Source organism: Anser cygnoides, chromosome 1, assembly GCF_040182565.1.
Source record: "Anser cygnoides isolate HZ-2024a breed goose chromosome 1, Taihu_goose_T2T_genome, whole genome shotgun sequence".
In the NCBI taxonomy this organism is placed as follows: Eukaryota; Metazoa; Chordata; class Aves; order Anseriformes; family Anatidae; genus Anser; species Anser cygnoides.
Window position 1 is genome coordinate 128754054 of NC_089873.1, and position 24077 is coordinate 128778130.

At 39.8% G+C, this 24077-nt stretch overlaps 1 protein-coding gene across 6 annotated transcripts in view; it reads left to right on the forward strand.

The window, feature by feature from the left end:
• The window catches only part of SH3KBP1 (SH3 domain containing kinase binding protein 1), a 226641-nt gene that overhangs the window by 146912 nt on the left and 55652 nt on the right, over positions 1-24077 (forward strand). For 5 of the 6 annotated variants that reach the window (XM_066981109.1, XM_066981113.1, XM_013183859.3 and 2 more), the window contains one exon: positions 16352-16427. In XM_066981109.1, coding sequence (XP_066837210.1) covers positions 16352-16427 — 76 coding nt within the window. Of the gene's footprint in view, positions 1-1439; positions 1548-16351; positions 16428-24077 lie in introns of those variants that run through there. The other variant, XM_066981124.1, reaches the window with a different exon arrangement.

A 24077-nucleotide genomic window follows, 5' to 3' on the forward strand; every position in this document is an offset into this window, starting at 1 on the left:
TCTTCTCTCTACAAATAGATAATAATTTTATGTTTTCTGGAACTGATAATGATGTGTTGTAATATAACTTTAAAATAATTTGTGATTTCTGAAAACAGAGATCTTCAGGAGGTGGGTTGGCTGGCTCAGGAGGCGTTCAGACTTCGCTCTGAGTCATTACTGAACCTGTTCCGCAGCATGGAGCTGGCACAGGGAGTGTGCTGCAAGAGAGGTTACCTTTCCTGTGACCCATCATCTTGGTCTTTTCCAATCTTTAAAATATCCTGGCATTTTTTCCAGAGATGTATGCTTGCAGTAGTAGTAGTCCTACTCAGATCATTTTAACTTCACCTTTGGTATAAGAACAAAGAGTATCTCAGATCATTTAATCCAAGTCTCTCAACCAGATTAGGACCAAATATGCATAAATAATTCCCAGGGGATGTCTCTTTTTTTTTTTTTTTCTTAAAAAGGCATCCTGTAAAGAAAACTTAGGGAGGATACACAATTTACTTCATGATAGTAACAGAAAATATATTTTAATATATTGGCTCTGCAAATTAAATTTTTTCTTGTACTTTTTATAGGAAGCAGAGTGAGCAATTTAATGGCCTCCCCTTTAAAATATGCATACTGTCCAAGTTTATCATGTCCTTCCTTATGCTGTTTCTTAAAATCAGGGAACCTTTTTGTTTGTTTCGATGTATGAGTTCAGTTTTTCTTGTCTCAGAGTTGTTTTGGCACTCCCATGAGAATATCTTTTTAGAGAATGGGTGTGTGTGTCTAGGGAATGCGTTGAGTATACGTATGTATGTACATTGTAGACGTGTTTGTGTGTGAACGTGTCAACGTTTTTCTGAGGTATTTAAGGTCAAATGGAAGTGAGAGTGTGTAGTATGTTGTGGTTTGCTTAAATATAAATATTTAATTTCTTCCAAATTATTTGAGAAGCGCGTGATGTGTTATCCTCCCCTGCCCTTTTACATTCATTTTAAATTTGAAGGTTTGTGAGGAGGAAGTATTAAGAATTTATAAGACATTCATGGAAGAGAGCATCATCTTAATGGTGTTGCTGTTTCTTGATCAACTTCCTTTAAAAGACAAAAACCTTAAACAAAAGCTTATATGACATGAAATATCGATTTCTCCCCCCACCCCAAAATAGAGAGACCAGTACATTCAGAATTTGTCAAAATCTCATTTTCCTATAGAATTGTTTGCATTACTTCTTATCTGTACAGCCTAGACAAGAAGCCTATATACATCCTCCCTTACATTACCGTTCCCAGCTCTCAGTCTCGTGAAGCCAGGAGGGCCGACTGGCTTGGGAAAGGAGAGGAAACTTCTAACTTAAGAGTGAGCAGAGGTAGGAAAAGCTCCAGATTTCCTGTGAAATAAACAAGTGGAACCTTTGTTTCCCTGGGATGGCCCGAAGTGTGAGTCAGTGCTAGGGCTGGGCTCCCACCCTTGCTGGGCTGAGCTCATGCAAGGAAGGGGCAGGACTCCAGTGCTCGTCTTGGACACTTTGAGCTGCTGAAGGGCAGCTGGGCTTCACAATGGGAGAGGAGGTATTTCTTTTACAATTAGTTGCTGTTTTTTTTTTTTTTCTGTCAATATTCAAAACTCTTTTGCAATTTATATCTTCTGCAAAGCACAGAATTCGACTGCAGGGTTCCTTGGTAGTTCTGCACAGTTTGTAGATGCTGGGTAGGTAAAAAGAAAAGAAAGAAAAAGAGCACTGGGGATCCTGAAGTCCATTTCTGCTATAGAGGAAGGTATTAAAAGAGGGGGTTACTTTTGTGTGAAAACACATTCTGTCGTGGCTCCATTTAGCTTAAGTTTTTTTCCTTTCGGACTGTTTGGCCATTAAGCTTGCACAGATGTTTTTTATTTCTATATGATTTGGTTTCAATTTTCTTACTCTAAAGAATAATGTAACTTCGTAGTTAGGCAAGAATAGTTGCACAGTCTTTAGGATGTGTTGCTCTTTCAAATGTGTGCTTATTAAACAAAAACTATCCCCCCCCCCTCCTTTTTTTTCCTTCCCAAGTGATCTAATAAAACGGCACTTCTTTTTGGCAGAAAAAAGAGGAGGAGCTTTACTAATCCCTCTTCTGTGTGAGGTGACATTTGGAGTCTCTTGTATGAATGAGGAAAACTGATACGAATGATTTGGAGAAAATTGTATTGGGATAATAAAATCTAACTGGAAATAATCCTTTCCTTCAAGGAAAACTGGAGTCAACTGATGCTTGTAAAATTTTATAGAAAGCTGAATGGAGAGGCACCAAGTAAACTGTTTAATTATTTGCAGATACTTTGGGGACTCTTAGTAGAAACGTGAAAAATTTCTTTCAACTTCTGCATTTAACAACTGAAGTCAGTAAACAGGGTGGAGGAATGAAGCTACAGGTTTCCTGAATTGTTGTTTCTCTTACAATGTGCCATGTGTCTTTCTCTTTTCTGCCTTAAAAAAAGAAAAGAGGAAGGAGGAAAAGAGGAATACAGAAGGATCCTAGAGCAGCCAGACACTGTGGGCTTAACAGTCTGAAAGCCAATTTCTAAGTTGCCTTTTAAACTTTTTTTTTTTTTTTTGCATGTGTTTCTGTAGTAAGTCAGTGACATTTGATCTTAGTAAAATAGTTCTTAAATACCATGAATATAAGCTTACATTATTAAACTGAGTTGACTAAGCGCTTCATAAAAACGTCCCAGTAAAAATCAAGGAGGGGGAGAGAGGACTCAGCTCCTGGGGAGGAAGTCCTGATGCAATAGGGCCTTGTAGCCAAGTACAGCCCGCTGCTGCCTGGGTTTTGCTGGGTGCTGGGCTATTTGCCATGCACTGGCCACCCAAATAGCAGTAGACCTCCATGTGTCCAGCTGACAGTTTCTTCTGAAGCAGTCTCTGTACCTAAAGCACTTGCTGAAAAGAAAAGCTAAACCACATGATATTAGTCATTTTTTTCATTTGTGTTTCAAGTTTCTGAGCTTCATTCAAAGGAAAATAGATGAAATTCCAGTCAGCTGAAAGAGAACTGGATGGAGATGCTCGTGCATTTTGCTTTGTCACTTGGTGCACTGTATTTTTCCCTGCAAGAATTAAATACTAATATATCCCTGTTTAGCCTTAGTATCTACTGTTGAGAAAAGAAGAAATCTAATGCCAAAATGGGAGAAATATTTGCTGTCAGCACAAAGTCTGGGACTATCTGCATGACAGTATGGGTTTAGTCTTTTTTTTTTTCTTTTTTTAATCATTGGATTTGAAAAATATAATTGAACAACTGCTTGGCAGTTTGTTGTCAGCATTGTAACTTTCACAGAAGAGCAAAGTAGTGTTGTTACTACTTTAAAAGGAAGACACTAAAGAAGAGCCATTCCCTGGCTTTTGTTTTCTTAGATTTTCTTTTGAGAGATTAAAGTAGCTGAACTGCTTTCCTTACTGCTGCAAGAGGGAGTGTAGATCTGTGTAACTGTTGTAAGGTTCATTAATTTTTGTAGAAGAGAAGGTTTCATAACAGCAGTTTCTGTACTGGATGGTACAATCTGGATCATGCTGATTATCAGTTGCAATCTAGACGGATTGTTCTCCTGGGAGAGTGGAAAGGGATTTCATTCACTATGTGCAGCCTGATTAAAGGATCCTTCCCAGAGGAGACAGAAATTAATTGTGAGTTGCAATCTGCAAATGGTAAAATTTCTGACAAGGAGTGGAGGGGACAGGATCCTTTACATTTGTGTGAACCACAGTCAGTAAAAGGGGAAAATGAAAAATAAATAAAGCACAGAAGAAGGAAGACTAATCTGCTGGAAAAAAAATAATAAAAAAAAAAACAAAACAACTTTTTTTGCAAAAGCACCTTCTACCATTGCTAGAAGAAGCTAAATGAGCCTGTTCATACTTCTCATTTCCATGTGCATGCTTTCAGTACTTTGAGATGAGGCAGTTGGGAGCATACTGTGTAGCTTTCATGCCATTTTTGCTTTTTTTTTTAATTTCATTTGCTAAAGTGTTTTTATTCCTCAGTGATTCTAATATGTCTTGCTCCATTAGTTTCAGCAGCATCTACCTAATGTAAGCTCTTGCATTCGCTTTCTCACCATTAGCCTTTTAGGAAAGCAGATTTGGAGTTCATTAACCATTTAAAACTGACAGCCTAACAGCATCAAGTGTCAGGAGTCCAAATTTCACAGAAATAGGAATCTTACAAAGTGTATGAGTTGAGATACATAGGTTTCTCTCCTGGCCAGCATGTCAAGCACATGAGGAGAAAAAAGCCTCTCCACTCCCCTTCCTGCGCATAATTTGAATTTTTAATTTGTCAAGATACCAAGTTATAGCGGCTTTGGAGTCTGAACTCATCTGCCTGTAGAACAGGTACACGGTGGAGAACGGTGATGGAAAAAGCAAAATGAGCACTGTTCTGCTCTCCAAGCTACCCAGAGTTCTAATGAAAATAACATTTCATCGTTCATATTCATTGAAGCTTTTGTTTCTACACGTTTTTCTGTCCAAAAAGTTAAAACAAAAAAATTTGCATCTCATTTTTTTACCCACTTATTTCTTTGAAAGTTACTTGAAATAGCACATATTTCTGTGGTGACTTGCGTAAAGCTAATGAAGATATTCTTCATCTGTGTTTTGTAGACTGCTGGTGGTCTGCTAAACACCTGCTAGTTTTAGTGCATGGATAGCTGGATTGGACATTTGGTGCTGGCTCAGGTCATTTCTTAATGGAGCTCAACAGCTGGAAACAAGAACTACAGTAATTTTCCATTTAAGCAGTTCTGAATTCACTGAAGAGATGTTTTGTAGTTGCAAATGGGAAGTTTGGAATCTGTGAAACAGTCTCTCTAATTAGATGTCTTTCACATTATGAAGGTTTGAGACTTTCCTTTTAATGCAGAAATATAAATTACATGAATGTAGAGGATGTAAACAGTTCCAGCTTGGCATAAACATCCGTATCATCACTGAGGGAGCAGCGTGTATTCATACAGTGAAATACTGAAATATTGTGCATCTGAAGACACCTTAAGTCTATAGCACTTTCTCAGAGAAAATCAGAGGCAGTTAAAACCTTTTCAGACTACTAGACGGAGCCTGATTTGTTCAGGAGGTAGGTAACTTGTTACGCACACTTGACTGACAGTGTTGTGGTGTACATAATTCACCTTACAGGTCACAAAAAGTTTGAGATGTCTGAAGAGGAAATACAGTTTTATATTACTGTCCTGTGGGTTTGTCTTTTTCATTACAGTAGCTGTTGCAAGTGTTTGCTTTTTATAATCTTTTAGATTTATAATAGGTTTCTGGACTGTTGGAACTACAAAAGAGGGACCGAGGAAGCAGATTTATGTATGACATAAATCACTTCATAACTCTTAAATCTCTCAATTTTTTTTTTGTAGTGGCCTACAAATGAGAGGATTTAAATTAGCCTGAAAGTGTTGTTGCTTTAAAATTTTGAATAGTTTTCTAATTATTCTCTGTATATATTTTTCTTCTCCTTATGATTTTGTTTTGTTTTTAACTGAAAAAAGTGAGTTAGTTTGATAATGTTTGGGGGTAAGAGGAGTTCGAGTAAGCCTTTGAAGTTTCTCTTATGGAATTGTGGAACCATAGAATATCCTGAGTTGGAAGGGACCCTCAAGGATCATCAAGTCCAACTCTTGTCTCTGCACAGGGCCACCCTAAAGTCAAACCCGATGTCTGAGAGCATTGTCCAAACGATTCTCAAAGTCCAGCGGGCTCAGTGCCATGACCACCCTCTGGGTGCAGATCCTTTTCCTACCACCCAGCCTGACCCTCCCCTGTCCCAGCTCTAGGCTGTTCTCTGGGGTCCTGTCGCTGTCCCCAGAGAGCAGAGCTCAGCGCCTGCCCCTCCGCTCCCCTCGTGAGGGAGCTGCAGGCCGCCATGAGGCCTCCCCTCAGCCTGCTCTGCTCTGCTCTGCTCTGGGCTGAACAAAGCAAGTGTCTCATGTGTTATCATTTTGTTTTTATGTTACCTTGCTTTATTTAGATTTACTTTCTGAAGTGTACCGCATTCAATATTCCATTTCCATACGTTCAAAGAATGAGGTTTCCAGGAAATTAGAAGATCTTGTGACATCTGTAGTTCAGATGAGAATTGTGCCTAGGCTGGTATCGTACCTTCAAACAGAGTTCAATACCAAAAAGCCTGAGGAAGTGTATGAGAACAGAGTAAACTTACAGAGAAACTCCTGTGGTGAGTGTTCACAGCCTGCAATGGTGTTTAATTTCGTTTTTAATAGCCTTAATGGATTTTTTTTTCCTCATCAGATGAAGTAGACACATACTCATCACACATAAAATTTTAGTCTCTGTAACTTCCTGTGGAAGAGTGCCAACCAGCTTGCTTACATGTTGTGGGAAGGAGTACCTCCCTTTGTTTTGAATGAGGTACCTGCTAATTTCATTTGATAATCCTTAATTTGTATTACGGGAAGAGATAATAAACGAGTCCTCCCTAACCACCTTCTCAACGCCCCTCCTGATTTTTATAGACCTCTGTTAAAGCACCTATGTTTATCCTTTTTCCTGGATGAGGGATCTGTTCCACAGGTTGGATCATTCTTGGTGGCTTTCTGTGTTTTCCAGTTCCTTTAGGGACTGAGGTGGGTTATGCCTGTGAGAGAAAGGAGATGAGAACTGCACACTATGGTGTTGGATGGATTTATACAGTGTGTTGCTAGCACTTTACAATGCAATTTTTTTCCTTTCCAAAGTATTAGCAACTATGTGTTCAAAGCCCATCATTTCTAGCTCAAGATAGCAGTTTTTCTCCAAATGTATAATTTTACTTTTGTCTGAATTGAATTTCTGTTTTTCCCCTTTTCTGGCTGATCTGTGAACATGTGGAAAACAAGGGCCTTGATCCAGATCCCTGAGGGATTTCACTGGTCTCTGGGATGAAATCCTGCCTTTTGTTTCCTGGCCTTTAATTAGTTACTTATCCAAGTTAATCCTTTAAGAAACAAAGAAAAGAAAGACAAACAGTAAACTCCTTTTAATCTGCATTAGTTTTTAGTGTGGACTTAGGTCGCAATTTCAGTCTTCTTCAGGAGGCAAAAACCTTTTAATTTGTATGTTTTAATGAAAATTGCTGTGAATTGCTCATGCAAAATAGAAAAGAGCCTGTTGGACTTGCATGAAGACAGCATTGTGTTGCTGAAACACCAGTATTTATTGATTAGATACAGAGCTGGATGCTGTCATGAAAGTTAATATGCATGGGCTACACAACTAACATATGTAAAAATAGCAACTGTTGTGGGATTCTGTTGACTGAATTTATGTGTTTGTGATGATGCTAGTACTCAAGGTTTCTTCCCAGTCTACAGTCTAACAGGCATTACTGGGACGTGACCTTTCTTGTCCCAAAGGAGAAGCCCAGATGAGTTACACCCTAAAAGTGTTGTTTACCTGCAGTGACTGGCCCATGTGTACACATCTGTTTCACAGGTGATGTTTAAGTGAAATGAACTCCATTTTGAATAATTGAGAGCTACAGCATATTGTCATTCTACATCTCAGTGACAGAACCAGATGAATACTATTGTTCTGAGAAGTATAACTAAATTGATAAAATTGCATGTAGTTCTAACAGCAGACCTGGGTTCTATATGAAACCATACATTTTGAGATTTCCAAGCTTTTGAATGGTAAGGTAAATTGTCATTACAATTATAAGTAATTTCATATAAAGTATTTAGTAGATGAAATTTAATTAAAACAAGATAAAAACAATAACAATAAATAAATTTAATTGTAGCACCTAAAAAAAAAAAAACACAAACACACACAACACCAGAAAATCTGCCAAGGAACATTTTGCCCTGATCTTTGCTTCTTTTTCTTTTAAAGGAGGTTTTCCGAATTAAAAAAAAAAAAAAAAAAAAGACAATTATTGTTAGGAAATAAAATGTGAAGAAGTAACAAACTTGGGACCTTTAGGGAATGTGAACATATATAAACTGAATCATCCTGGCTTTCCTTTCTCCCTCCCCTTCTGCTGTATATAATCCTGCACAGGGGAATGCCACAGGTAGTACAAGTTTGTCATTTTGTTTTTAGTTTGTCATGAAAATTCAGAACCACATAAATCATTTCCTGTCTGTCCCAATAGTGATTTTGTAGGCCTTCTTTGTACATAATTTCCAAATACTTTTCAACCTAATTAACTAAAGCACCAGTAAATTCTTTCAATAAATATTTTAGGAGTTACTGTTATTTTGAAAAATATAATGGTTTTTAATCAAAGTAAATGTGACTAATCCTGAAATATTTAAACATTTTCATTCTTGTTTTGTTCTTAAGCCTTGGTATAGTTTAAGTAGTTTAACTGATGAGAAGAGGCAGTTTTGCTTCTTTTTTTTTTTCTTTTTAACTATAAAAAGTATGCCAGAAGAATAGGCATCTGAGAGAGATCAGAAAACAAAGACCCAGCAAAATCATGTTTTGTTCTGAAATTTCCCTTATTTGGGGACCTGTGTGCTGTTTCAGTTGGTTTGTTTACTTTTCCGCTTGCTTGTCTGCTTGGATTCCAGTGTCATGAGCTTCAGTGCATCATGGATACAGCAATTGCAAAATTCTCTGACACTTGGTACTCTATTTCTAGGGCACCAAGTGAATCAAGTATAGTGTAATGTAATCATAGCCTGTTTAACTCTCTCTGGAAAGAGAATTATAGCATAGTAGCAGGATTTAGACTAAAATGATGTTTTTGTCCCCATTTTTGTTCTTTTGTACTCAAGAAATAGCATTTGTATTTGGGAAAAATGTATCAGTTTCTAAGTGAACACTAGAAAACATTTTTTTCTCCAGACACTTCGAGTTTTTTTGCATACGCAAACTAATTCCAAAAGCCTTTAACATTCAAGCATGGTGTAGTTGTTGACTACTTCAGTGTTGCTTTCTCTAGAACTGTGCTGCTGTAGTAGCCAGTTCCCAGAGGGGACCGACATTCATGAACAGTTAGGGGCCTCCTCCTCTTCACTGTTGATTGTTGACTTCAGACAACTTGCTTGCTTTGTCCAGACTTGTTAACTGTGGCAAGAGTCATGCTGCCAGCTGAAATGACACTGGTTTTCAAGAAGATCCAGTGGAATGAAGGCTTTGCTTTTGTTGTTTTGGTAAGACCAGACTTTTATCTGGAGGGACATCTTTTATGTAGAGGATTGCAGATTTTCTCCAGGTAGAGAAGAATTAAGGTGCCAGCAGTTCATATGCCTCTCACAGCACCTCAATACAGGGTTTTACAACCGTGCCATAGAACGGTAAAATCTTTCACACGTACAATCTCCTTAAAAAGAAAAAAAAAAAAAAGGATTCAAATCTTTACAAAGACATGCTTGAGCTGTAATTCAGGAGACATGTTCATCCAAGTCCAAAAGTGATTTAGTGTAGACATTGGTTGGAAAAAAATGCACTTATGTCTGCTGGAACATGGGCTAAATGTGAAAATCAGTTATTTTCAGATTGTCCAATAGGTGGTAATACATCTAACTATTTGCGAAGAAACTAAAGTTATAGAATCATAGAATCATTAAGGTTGGAAAAGACCTTCAAGATCATCTGGTCCAACCATCCCCCTACCACCAAGGTCACCCACTAAACCATGTCCCTAAGTGCCAGGTCCAACCTTTCCTTAAACACCCGCAGGGACGGTGACTCCACCACCTCCCTGGGCAACCCATTCAATAATGGGGCAATAATATGAAATTTAAAAATACTTTAATTGCTTTGTCATCTATGTTCTGTTTAATCTTTGTCAAACATCCTGCTGATAAACTGCTGTGGATGTATGCCACACCTGATCCTGTGGTCACGGTGCCCATTCTTGGTGGAAGTATCATCTGGTATGTAGAGCAGTGTACTTGAACATCATTCAGATTTCACCTTTTGAGTGACGTAAAAGCCAGCATTGTTGCAACACCTCCTTGGACTGTCCAAAATGTGATTCGCTGGCCCCATGGACTTACTGAAACACACTCCAGGATGCTTACCATGCCTTCCTGATGAGCTTGGGCTGGTGTAAGTGAGCTCTGCATCTGAGTTGCACCTTAGGCCTGTGACTGCAAATTTCCATGCCTCAGTTCTGTCCCAAAAGTTTGTGCAGCTGTTCAGTGAAGCAGATAATATTCAAACTCTCTTTTCTTCTTTCTTCCCCTCTGCAATACTTTTTAACACAGTTCAATCCCCTCCTCTTCCCCCTGCAGACCGGCTAGTGCCGTGGCAGCGGCAGCAGCCGAGGCATTAGTCAGCAGCCGAGGGTGGCTCCAGTGGACTTGGCCACCTTGTGTGGGTGGCCTCAGGCAGCGCCAGGGCTGTTCCCTCTCCCTTGCTCCCAGCAAGTGAGTTATGAGACGTGCTGCATCCTGCCTGTCTGCTCATACTCAGAGTAAACCTGGAGCAGGAGAATAAAAACATTTTTACTTGCCTGTGCTTGTGACAGTCTGGTCATAATTGAGGGCTTGATGAACACTAATTTCCTGATCCATTCATTCACCTAACCTAGTTTCAAGGAAATTACCCTGTGTTGTGGCTGGAATTTCCTCATAGATGATGTCAATGGACATGCGTGCAGCTTGGGCAACTGCTGCTCTCTATATTAGCTGTGCATCCATCGGGCAGACTGTACCTATCCAGCTGATACTAAAAATACTACTCATTATAGTTCAGGAGCATGTGGATGGTCTTTCTACCAAAGCGTAGGTGGGTAGAAAGTAGGTACAGAGGAAGAAACTATTTAGACAGCCGAGGCAATCAAATGAGCAGGCTGGTGCATAATCACACGTTACCTAAAGAATTTTAATTTTCTCTATAAAGGCTGCTTAAAATTCCCATTCCCCTCTCTGAAGCACTATGGGGTGACCTTTTAGGAAAACAGTTAACTCTGTCCTTTTGGGAAACCCCAGGATTGTAGCACTTGATCATACTGTCACAGAAAGTATTTCATATGAAGCTGAGTGCTGGTATCATGGGAAAAACTGAAATTCTGGACATTTCTCTTATTTTATAAGTCTCTGACAAAGTAAGGGCATTTTGACATCTGAAAGCCTCAGTACTTTTTATGTTTGGGCTCATTCAATTCTCTGAATTTCGGGTAGTCCAGGTAGGACATTGATTATGTAAATTAAACACTTGAAACACGTTAGAAATAGAATGATTTGGCTTCTCCCTCAGAACGCCAACTTTATATGTATTCAGCAGGAGGCTTGTTTATGCTTCTGCTCATCCACAGCTGGAAGAATCCAGTGACTATTTCTGCTTCTTTGCAAAAAAAGACACTTACAGACTGGAGTATCAGAAATACCCTAAAGAATAAAGCTTTTGTATTGTTACTAATAGTGGCCTTGGATTTGCACATGAACCTATATAGATATATATGTGTGTGTATATGTGTGTATATATATATATATATATATAATTCTGATGCATATAAACAACATTCAGAAATAGTAGCTGAATGTTAAAAGGAAGTATTGTGGTCAAAGAAACAAGGCACAGTTCTTCCCCTGACCTAATCACCGAGGTTTTCTGAAAGGTCTCAAGATCGGTAACTCTCTTCCTCCCATGTATAAAAGCTTCAGTGTGTTTATTTGTATTTTCCCTTTTCAAGCTGACAAATTATGTTAAGCTTAAAAACATCAGCGTTTCCAGCTCATACAGCCTTTTTTTTTTAATTTTAGTTTTTATGAATTCATTAATGTCTGATGTCGTCCTTAAGAATATCTTCATGGAGCAGTATTTTCAAATAGCAGTCCCAAAGGATGAAGACTTCAGTACACTTTCATAACAAATGACAAATCCCAGTTGAGTAAATCTTCTTATCCTCATTCCTGAGTAAATAAGCTGTTGCTCGGAGAAGCCCATATTTGTTAAGGGAGGGTGAAGATAAGTATATTCCTGCAGAATCAAGAAGTCCTGACCTAGCTGGTGCACGGGTGACAGTTCAATAAGAATTTTCAGATGAAATGTTCTGGAGACACAAGACCTGAATAACAAAGGTAAATAGACAGGTCAGTTTCCAACAACAACCGTAGAAAACCCTGGAATACATTTTTAAAATATCCTGAAGGAGGAAGCTTGAACACAGACCTACCTTTCTTCCTCTGGCCAGGGTAGAATAGTTGTAGGGAAGGGCCGTAGTGCCCTCAAGTGAGAAAAACTGACTTGCATACAGCCCATTACGTGCTCTGCTTTGCCTGTTTTGCTCCCTTCTGTCACAAGGTTTGCCAACGAGCCAAAATACATAAATGAAGGGAAATGAGACTGTTTAGATTACACTGTGACCTCATCCAAGAGACTTTGTATGCCACCTCAACCATTTCTGTAATCACTGTTAATTCAGTGTTGGAGGAAACTGCTGCGCAGTGATAGGGGTTTGCAGTGTACCGCGCTGTCCTCAAGGCCACTTCTGTTTGCAGAACCCCTGATTTAATGCTGGGCTATCCTTCCATTGGCTTCAGCAGGTTTTTGACTGGCAGGTTGCTGCTTAAATCTATCTCCTCCCTCTGAATATCTGTACACCAAATCATGGTCGTTATTCATGCTTTTATCAGCTGCTTCTGCAGCGAGAGGACACCTTGTCCCCTTTCATCTTTAGGATTCACTTTCCAGGCGATTAGAGAGATTTGTGCCTGACAGCTACACGATCTAATTACACTCGCCTTGCAGAAATAGTGGGATTAAGATTCTGTCCGTTTTGTTGATGCATTCTGGTGCGTGTTGAGAGTCAGCCTGGCCTTGGAGTCAGGCACATCTGAACTCAGTTTCCACCACGTGCTTCTTGTGTGACAGAACAGAAGAGTAATTAGTGGAGGCTGAACAAGGCTGACTGCCACCACTTAGAAAGGAGATTTATGGGAGTCAGCATACCGGAGGAAGATAGAGGGAAACTGTAACCGGAGTGTCCCTGAAGCACTAGGCTAGAGATACTACGGTAAAGAAGAATATGCTACTCTCTTTGCTGGTGCTGAAACCACTCCGAGGCCAAAAATTCAAGATACACAAGGATATGTGGAAAAAATACTGAACTTGGCTTGGTTTTGCAGCCTGGTGATTAGGACACCGATGGGAAGGGGTTGTTATGGGTGGTCTGGTTCATGCTGCTCATGACTTTTTATTGCAAACATTATTGACAAAATGATAGCTTTCAAAGGAGTTAGATAAGTGGGAAGGAAGTGTTCATGCCAGGAGATGCCAAGGGATGGTGGCAAATTTGAGGACCCTGCTGTTGGATTTTGGGTGTCTAAATTCCACAAAAGTCCTTCACCTTTTAAATCTCATTTTGTGTCTGTGGCCCAAAGGAATAAGAACTGCTTGCTTCTTGGGAGTGTTGAGATTTTATTAATGCTGGCTTTATAGTTTGAAATTCTTCCTCCACCAGCCCGATAGGTAGAGATGAATATAGGGAAAAAACTAAGTAATGTGAAAGCTTACTTTTTATATCACTATTTTGCAGCATAAATTAACGTATCTAGAAGGGCTTAGAGGACATCTTTTTCTGAAATAGAATTGACCTCCTTGTTATGGAAAGGAAGAACAGAGGAAAAGGAGGAGGAAAAATTATATTAAGAACTTCAGCTCAACTTGCTTAGCACGTTCTTTGCTTTCACATTGCCCTGCATACCTTCTTTAGAAGTGAAGGAGATTTTCATAAATTATGCTGGGTCTTCAACTGGAGAAGAGACCAAAACACTCTGTTGTGAACTAGTCCCTGAAAAGAAGTCTCTGTTGTAGAGATGTGTGTTGGTTCAGAAAGAATTTAAGTTGAGCTTGCTTGGTTCTCCTAGCCACTGGTAAATTTGGTAGATATTTGACCTGTATGGGAGTATGAGTGATGTAGAGCAATTGGACAGGCAGAAGGAAACTGTCTGGTTTGTGTGGGAGGAGATGTGTGTCTTCCATTTCCTTTTTTTTTTTCATTAGAAAAATTTGACTGTGAAAGTGGTACTTGACCTGGGACTCCCAGCACACAGATCCTTGTTGTATTTGAGCTTTTATCCTGTTGGGGCAGGAACCATCAGACTTAAAAGATCATAGAGGATTTGGTGGTTTTAGGGTGTGGAAAGTTTACATGTTTCCTAATAGACAAATGAAGACAAATGAGTAGTACTGTATTAAATTTCATGAAGATGCTTTCAGAAAATGTTAATGTTTTTTCCATGCAAATATATGGGTTAGTATAGCCCAACTGAAAATAAGAATAAAACCTTCTTTTGTACCATTTTTATGGAAGAGTAAAGCAGTAAAGTAAATGGAGGAGTCCAGTTGGTAGGTTACAGTGACCGTTCAGCACGCTCCATGTGCTCCACCAAGTTTTGTGCTGTTCTGTTCAGGCTCTTTCTGCGGGTGCAGAAGGAGTCGTGTCTTCATCTGCTTTGCTCCCCGTGCTTTTTACCTCCTCTCCTGAACATGCAATGGCTGCTTTCTGACCTGTCTACTAGCTCCAAACAAGCAGCGGCGTTGTTTGAGTGGAGTTCTCCTTTCTGTTCCCAAGGGCCAGAACCAAATGAGGTTCCCCATGCTGATGTGTCACCTGTGTGGGCACTCGTTCTGAATGAGCAGATGAATGAATGTGTTCGAGCGTTAGACTTGCATCTGCTTCTGTAAATTAAGAAGTCCCGAATCTCCTTTTACAGTGCAGCATGTAATTTCTACTGGAATACACTGGTTTCTTCCTCCTTTGTCAATGCTTCTTTTGCTGTGATTTTTAGCTGGCTACATTTTAGGTTTCATCCCAAACACATTCTGTGCTTTATCTGTGCAAATGTCTAGTTGTATCAGATTCTTCATACAACTCTTCCAGTGGAGTTTTCATTGCTTTCCAGCTAGATCTGAGAGTCAGCTCTTCATCCTCATCCTTCTTGACTTGAAGTTTCTTCAGCACATCCAGCCGATGCTCTTTTCTTGAGTTTTGTTGTCTGCTGATTTGCAGGAGTCTCTCAGCGCTGGTGGTTCTATTACCTCCCTAATGGCTGCGGCAGATAATGCTTCTCACTTGCCATTCCCACCTCAGCAAAGAAGCTGGGAGGCTCTGCAGAGTTTTGTTCTTGATCTTTTTCCTAAGATTTCCCAAACTCGGGATTTTAAGTAGGGTTACAAGCTCATCAGAAGTTCAGTTGTTTCTGCTGCCACCTGCAAGTTAAGCAGCAGCAGGACATTTACGGGTATTGCAATGTATAGTTAATTTCTTACTTGTCAACACAAATTTGATGACTCTGCCTTGTGCGCAGCTCTCAAAACTACCCCTCTTCCAGATGTGCTTCCTTTTGCCAGCCTAAAATTCCTGTGTTTGTATTTGGCGTCTTTTCGTAGATAAGTTTTGGCACTGTTAGTGTACAAAATGACTAATATGGGGCTCTTCAGAGTCTTCACGAATGTTGAAACTTTTTGGCTTCTTAAACTGCTGTACTCCCATTGCCTCTCATACCGGCCAGTGTTTTCTTTATAGTCCTCCAAGAGGTCCTAAGTGCTTTTGGGGCTAAATCTTAGCTGTCTTGCCTCTTAGCTTTTACTCAGAAGGTCACTGGAGTATGGAGCACTTCTTGTGGTGTTTATAAGTACCTTACCAGAAAAGGATGTTGAACTATCGCTCGGGCTTTTAAGTACTCTTATCTGTATAAACAAGTAATAATTTTACTCATTTTGTCAACTATATGTGGTTGGGATTTTAAAGCTAGACAGCCTTCTTGACAGGGAGAAAACCAGAGTGAGAGAGGCGATAGCATGGATATAGTTATTGGTGAAGATACATAAAGGAGAATATCAGCAATTTTATTTTGTTGTGGACAGATAATATATTTTACTATTCTTTCAGGTTAGCTGTCTGAGCTTATTGTAATACTCTGCGAAATAGTTATTTTTGTTCAAAACAAACAAAAATGGGGAACATTTAAAGAGAAGTTGTCAACTTAAAAATCACAGTCAATCTAGAATGACTGAAATGAAAACTCCTAGTATGGAAGGAAATCAAGAGTTTTTTTCCACTCTTCTTTTAGTTTTACTTGTGGCACTGAATGGCACCTTTTTGTATGTAGTTTCATCATATATTCAGTCCACCAATGAAACTGACTTTCCCTTAAAATTGTGGTAAGGTGTTAATGTTTAAAATATTAGTCAAAAAATTTTAAAGGAAAATTAATGAATCACATTATTATGAATCCTTTATCATTTAAACAAAATGATACAGACAAACCTGAGTATAGTTTAATTTGCCACTGTTTCTTTGCTGTCTTTTTCTACTTCTGTATATTGTATTTCCATTGCATTTTTTTTTGTTGTCCAACTTCAAACTGAACTTGCAAATTTTAAAGGAGAATAATAATTATTATTTTTTTTCAGAGTGTTGGAAAGAAATTACCTCCATCTACAGCAACTCAGGAGCCAGCAAAAATAGAAGTGGACAGCAGAACAAAAAGTAGGTTTCATAGCTTTTTTGTTCTTTGCACTTTATGCTATTAAGCCTCTTTGAAGAAAGCTGAGCATTTTTCTTTGGTTTTGGCTAAAAGAGTGTCCTGGTTATATGAAAAGCAAGGATGCAGATGGATATATTTAGGACAAACTTTGAGGAGGTGGTACACAGACAGAATGCTTTGTTTCACAGAATCCTCTGAATTGTTTTTGCTCTGATAATTCTACCATGAGTTTTTCTGCCACTAAAAATCAAATTAAATTACATGATCAGATTTCAACCTTGAGGGCACTTTAGGATTAATCAGAGTTGAGTAAGATCCAACTTCATCTGCTGTAACTTGTAGGTGGGTCATAGAAAAATATCTCTGGTTTTGAGTGCCCTTGCTTTCTTCCTCTTTTTTCTTTGTTTATATAGCAGAAATAATTTCTGTGGGTGGTATAGTTTGTATGGAAAAAGAACAGTGTCCAAGACCTTCAGTTTTGTTTTGGTTATTTAGACGCTTAGCAGAACAAAAATGAATAATTAAATCTTCTAGGAAGAAGTCCTAGCAACTCTCAGTGGTGTTCTAGGGAGGTGTTTGTAACTAGCTTGCCAAATCCTTTGATTTTACCTATATACATTTACAACTAAATGTTACCGATTCTGGTAGGAAGCAATAAGAAGGAAGAGAACATAGCCATGTATTACAAAATAAATTGCTTATAATATAAAGTGTGGATTTTTTAGTCCTTCTCCTTCCCCAATGTGTTTATCCTTTTAGATAGTTAACAGACAGTGTTTTGTCTCAAAGCTGAAATACCTACAGACAGAGGAAGGCAAGGATCTGGAGTAGCAGAAGAAGAGAGGCTGACAAAAGCATATGGTAAAGACCATGTTTACCACATGCTTTCAGCTCAGAGTTGCAGAGGTAGCTTAAAACAGCCCAGCGAGTTGCTATCCATTAGCTGCACCACAGAAACTGACTTGCTGTGTCCCCTTGATGTTCACTGGTGACGCAAGGCTATTTATGTGAAGCGCTGCAAGAGCTCAGTTGCCCAGAGGAAGCAAGAACTTGAAATACTGAAAATCATGCAAACTTGTACCTAGAGCAAAGCTCCAGAGTGAATATGCTTTGGAGTCATCTTTCCCAACCTGCAGCTCGAGCAGGTTAAGTTGGCCTACGTGCAGGTGCCATCAGAAGGGGTGATCCCATGGGCTTCCCACCTGCAGCACTAATGCTTGTGTGGTGAGCCAGGCTGGGGAACAGCTGCTTCTTCCCACATCAGCTCATTCTTCTGGCAGCTGAAACTGCTCACTAAGCCACATCCCAGGGTACTGGGGCTTTATACTTTTACCATGTATAAACACATGTGAAAACTCTTCTGAAGAAGGGTTGGAGAACTGTACCTTCCACCGTGACATATTTTGTCCCTCCCTCTTGGGCTTCAGCTGATTCTACTTTTGCCTGAGATGGTGGGGCTCCAGGCTTGCTTAGAACTTTTAATTGCTGTGCTAAACAGATAATGTGCTGTTTTCCAAAGGAGTGGCGTGAGATACAAGATCCACAGATTCAGCTGAGTGTGGAGAGGGGGCTCTTGGGTATGTGATTTGTATTCCCTTGGGATTCCTGCCAGGGATGTATGCTGGAAGCAAGAGAGATTGCATTTGATAGATGAGTAATGCAGTTTTTCATTTCCCACCTGTTTCTTTCCATGACTGATGCTGTTATTCCTTATTCTTTACTGGATTTAAAACAAAGCAAAACAAACAAACAAAACACATCAAAATAACAAATAAAAACAACAACAAACAAAACAACAACAACAAAAACCACGCTGTGGAATAGCTTGTGTAGCCAGGAAATGGGGAGCAGCACCACCTTCCTTCTCTGCACAGGAGGGCTTCAGCATGGAGTGATGATGGTTGCTGACTCTCCCCACGTCTCAATAGATGAGTCTGTTTTGTTTTTTTTCTGTACCTTTCTTGATATGGTGGGAGAGTGTCTGGCAGCAGGGGACTTACTGTGCATGCTGTTTGCTCCCGTGGTACATGTATCACAGTATCACAGATTTCTAGGTTGGAAGAGACCTCAAGATCATCGAGTCCAACCTTCGACCTAACACTAAGTACTCCACTAAACCATATCACTAAGGGCTACATCTAAACGTCTTTTAAAGACCTCCAGGGATGGTGACTCCACCACCTCCCTGGGCAGCCCATTCCAATGCCTAACAACCCTTTCAGTAAAGAAGTTCTTCCTAATATCCAACCTAAACCTCCCTTGGCGCAACTTTCGCCCATTCCCCCTCGTCCTGTCACCAGGCACGTGGGAGAACAGACCAACCCCCACCTCTTTACAGCCACCTTTAAGGTAACTGTAGAGAGCGATAAGGTCGCCCCTGAGCCTCCTCTTCTACAGGCTGAACAAGCCCAGCTCCCTCAGCCGCTCCTCATAAGACTTGTGAGATGGCCTAAGTTCTGCAATGGGTTGAGTTGGTCAGAGCGAAGTTGGAACAGTGTGTTCTGTAGGTACATCTCCCGACAGTATGCTGTGTACATTTCCCTAAGAAAAGGCCTCAAGATTTCAGGGAATAAAGAGATGACTCTTCAAGGCCAAAGAGAAGACAGAAGAACTTTTACTCAAAGAGAAAATACAGTGAAAGCCCAAAGGCTTAGAGCTTGAGTGGTCCCTTGGAAAACAAAAAGGGAAAGGGAATATCACTAACCTTTTAGGAATGAAAGAATGCATTTTTGAATAGAAGAGGGAATATCTGTTTGGTTTAGGCTTGTGGTTACACAGACTTCTAGGGGACTTATTCTGCTGTTGAATTTTCAAATGTCTTATGTATCTGGGATGACACAGGCATGCTTGCATGTATTTATAAGTACATATATGTATACATAAGTATAAATACAAAAATCTGTGGGGTGAGATTTTTTTTCTTTTTCCTATGAAGTAGCTTGCTTTCAGTTTAAGTGTCTTTTGGTGTAAAGGCTGTATTATACAAAATATTTATCAATTTTCATGTAGCTCTGATGGATTCTGAAATTCAGCAAAGTGAAAACATTCACGGTGATTGACAGAGCTATTGTGGATTGCTGAGGTTGCAAAAATGGAGTTTTAGTAAGCATACGGCAAAAAAAGCAAAGGCAGTAAGTCACGAAGTACAGTGACCGTGGTACTTAATTTGATTACTCATTCACTGATTATTTACAGTTCCTGTTAACCTATTACATAATAGGAATACCCAAATCCTAGCAAGCCACTAATCTTTTTTTGCATGATGGTAGGAAGAGTATAAAGAGTATCCGAATCTGGATTAATGAGGCCCTAATTAATTCTTTGCTGTTGTTGTTGTATTTTATGAGGTGGTGTTTTGATAGTTTGAGTCTGATGAAGTTCTATGAAAGTATTTTTTTGGTGCAATCCATTTCTGAGTCTTGAGGTCAATGATTAATAATAAAACCAAATTCTGCTGAGTGCATTGGTTTTTTGTTTTTGTTTTTTAACTTGGTTCTTTTTCTTTCCATCTGTTTTGTGGGTTTGGTAGCTATGTTGTAATTTTTCTCTAGACTTCGTAGGTTTTATTCAATTTCAGAAAGCTTTTTTATGAGCAGTAGTTAAAAAGAGGAAGCTTAAGCTCAAGAAGCGCTAACTTAATGCTGCTTTTTTTCTTGCAGCATTAGTGTGTGTGTCCATATTGATTGTTGTACCATTTAGACTTCAATGATTAAGCCTCAGAAATCAAGTATATGGGGTCTTTGTTTGTTTTACTAAAAAAAAAGTATCTATGAATTTCTGAAAAGTTAGACAGGTGAATCCAGAGCCCAGTAGTCGGATTATTTGAGATGGAGGAAATCTTGCCATGGGGCAGAACAGACGTTGTCTAACAAGAAGGAAGCAGCAGCAGAAGTAAGCAGAGGAACCTGTGTTATGCTAGCCCGAGAAAAGGAAATTCCAGAGTCACTGTCCCCTGTGAAATTTAAGCTTGAAGGTTTGTACATCTGCAGACTGTTGTCTTCATTGTCACAGCTTAGCCTAAGAGTCTGTCAGGAGAACAAATAGAAGGGGCATCCTTTTAAAATGAGCAGTATCTGCTGAAACAGTAAATGGAGTTGCTCAGTTCTGGTTTGGACAGTATAGTATTTAACCAGCCTCTCAAAGGAATGCATATCAAACCACGGGATTCTGTGGGTGAAATACAGTGCTTGCAACAGCCTAGGTAATGAAGCAGCTGTATTCTGTAGGAAGGCTCTCTCTTGCTGCCTTTTTCCCTCTTTGAGGCAATGGTGTTTTTTTTTTTTTTTTGTTTTTTGTTTTTTTTTGTGGGGGCTTAAGGCAGTATCAAATAGGCCACATTTTGAACACAGGACAGACTGGGACATAAGATGTTGCATGTTAACCATCCCCCTAAATCATCCATTTCTTTTTAGAGGATTGTTTGTGATAGCTTGTTTAGTGTTTGGAGGGGTCCTAAGCCTTTTCCCTCAATGAAGCATGGGCAGTGACAGGCAACTCATAGTAAGTATCTAGTTCCTTGTTGCTGTTGTCTTTTGCAGCTTCTGAGCTATGATGATGATGCTTGGAAGGGTAGTGGTGTTTCACCATGGGCCCTTAGGGGACTGTCAGAGAAGCTAGCAATGGCTTTGCTCTTCCTTCCGAAGGACAGGATTACAAGGAATGTAGGCAGAGAAAGTGCTTGCTGATGTGTCATCATTGTACCTAGCCTCGATCAAAAATCCCAGGAGGCACTCATGGATGCATATCTTCAAATGGGCTTGTACTCAGCCCAAGCCCTCTCAGTTTAGAACGTGTCAGGCCAGAAGTGAAACATCTTGCATTAGATCCAACTTGCTTGATATTTAAGACATATGGCAAGGTTCATCTGCTCACTCAGTTCCTTGGGAAATGTCCATCGTATAAGGCAGGTTGCTTTCTGTTGCCTGGGAGGAGCTGCAAGTATGCAGGGAGAGACTTTGTGGGCTGAAAGAGTAAATTGTTGTTGGATTAATAACTAGGACCGGAAAGCTCATGAATATCATCTTTTCTCCTCCCTTAGTGTTTCCAAGATGTCTGCTGCTGGGGGCTTATGGGGAGGTATATTTTAAAAACATGTTTTCAGGTCAGGGGAAAGAAAGAGAGGCTTCTGGAAGAACCATCTGTGATTTATAAACCCAGCCTTGGATGTCAAATGTAAAAATGGGATTTATCATCCACAGTTAAGGGATGCATAATACTGGCATTTTAGTCTAAACCTTTAATTTGTCTCAAGCCTATTTACCAGGCTTGTAAGAGGATCTATTATTTTGACCTTTAGGGTTTTGTTTTGTTTTTCACTAGGAAAACCCCCTAAATTCAGAAAGTTCCAGTGTGGTCTCTGCTGTGTTTGAACTTAGTATTGCCTTTTATCTTTTTTTCCTTCCTATCTAAACATAACTGCTGAAATTACGTACCTTTATATCCTCTTGCTATATTGAGCTCTGCTGAGTAAGGACAGTTTTAGTACATTATTGACATAGCCTATTAGATTTTTCTCTTCTTTTATTAATCTGATTTGAAACGTTCATATTATTATGAGTCCTGTTTGGTTTTGGTTTTACTTACTTAAATCATGTTGGCCTACCATTCCCATAAGAGAAGTCCGAAAGCTGACTTTGTCCAGTCACTTCAACTGTTTCAAATCCGTCAGTGCTCTTGAGACCTAGCTCTGTCGCAGTGTGATCCAGACGGTCCTCACTGGGCAGGGGAAAATATTGATTTAGTATATGTCAATGTGAAGCACGCTGCAGGAATCCAGCCTCCTACTGCACGTAAACCATGTTTTTTTTTTTCCATGGCTGTGCCTTCAGCCCTGCGTTCTTGTGCCAGCCTTCAGAGCACGGGGCAGCTGTGAGCATCCTCCAGCTCCCTCTCACAATAGTTGTCTCCTGGCTTTTTATGGACTGCATCAGCATTCGCCTGAGCCTAAGACCTGCTTTTTCATGAGTCATTTTTCTCTAGTTTAATTCCTTGTTTCTTTGCTATCTGGATATTAAAAAAAAAAAAAAAAAAAAAAAAAGTGAAATAAAATAAAAAGGCAAGGAAAAGGAAGAAAAAACGCAAGAGCTTGGCGTGGAGAACAGAAAGGTCATGGGAGAAATGGTCATGGTACCATTTCTTGGTACCAAAACTACAAGATAAAGATTCATAACCATTTCCTATATAGAATCATAGAATCATTAAGGTTGGAAAAGACCTCCCAAATCATCAAGTCCAACCATCCCCCTGCCATCGACCATGAGTTCTTCAGTCAGTCTTGCTGCTTTTGACAGCCACTTACTATGGGATTCACACGTGTATCTACTTTTAAAGGAAAAGTTTAAAAAAAAAAAAGAAGAAAGGGAGCAACTACTTATCTGATTATTGACTGACTTTTTCAGATGCTGAAACCACAGTCTTCTATTCACTCTGTCTGTGGATGTCTTCATCCTAGTCCAAATTTGCAGTCTTCAAATAGCAAAGAGGAGCCGAGGGAGTTTTGCCTATTGTAAGATTCAGGAGACACGGGCACACTGGACACCTGCTGTTGAAAGCATTCTTTAACTTCAGATGCGTGGGATTCATGCACACCTCGGGCGAGAGCCGCACCACAGACGTCCTTTCAGAACAGTGCAGTTACTGTCGGGTCACGGCCGCTGCTCTCTGGTGATGAGCTGTGCATGGTGCTCGGCTCCCCACTGAATGTGGAGATGGTATGGTTACGTGATGGTGTGCTTAGTCAAGAGAGGAACCATTTGCGTAGTTGAGAATGGGCGTTCAGGAGGGATACTCCTTGGGGCCAGGTGGTGGTTGCCTCCAAGAACCCAGCCTGGTTTCTGTTCTGGTCTGTATCACAAAAAAGAGATGCTAAGCCTGTACCCAGTAACCAGAGGCTTCACAAAGTGTGCAGCACTCAGCTTCTGTAGTACAGTATTATGGTCTACATCATCTTTGCACTAATTCACTGAATCCATTATTTAGCAAAGCTGTTTTTTAGGATGGGAATACTCTTCAAACAGGGGCAAAAAAGGGCAAAACAAAACACAAAGCCATGATTATTTAAGGTAGCATACTCTGTGAAGTGTAAAAATGTTCTGAATCTCACTGGTTTCTCTTACATGCTGCTCTACATCTACCTGACCTAAGTTGGTGTGCGTCAGCCTCCCTGCAGCTTGCACATAAAATGTTATTATGCTGGCCTGAAGGCAGGATAGTGAGCAGGGGAAACATCCCAACTGGGTCCGTGAAGAGTGATCCAAACCCTTCCTTCCAGACTGCAGCAAACTAGCAATTAGACATCCCTTTTACTTTCTGAAACGAGTTGTGATGTGGTGGTCAGGGGTCATCAAAACCGAGACATTTAAGTGAGGTGAAGACTTCTACAAAGTCCCATGTGCTTCTACAAAGGGTCCGGTAATTTCTGTGAGCATTTCTTTGGTCTTTTTTAACCTGCTGTCTTAGAATATCACATACCTTTTTATACATTATTTAACAGCTGGAATGCACATTCCCTTTTATCTGTAAGACACATTGACGTACTTGTCCGTTGCACAGCAACATGTTGTAACTTCTTTTCATGACAACTGCTTTTTAAGATTTCTGAGGAGTGCTGGCTGCTGTATTTTCCAGATGAAAGTTGAGATGATGCCCGTATT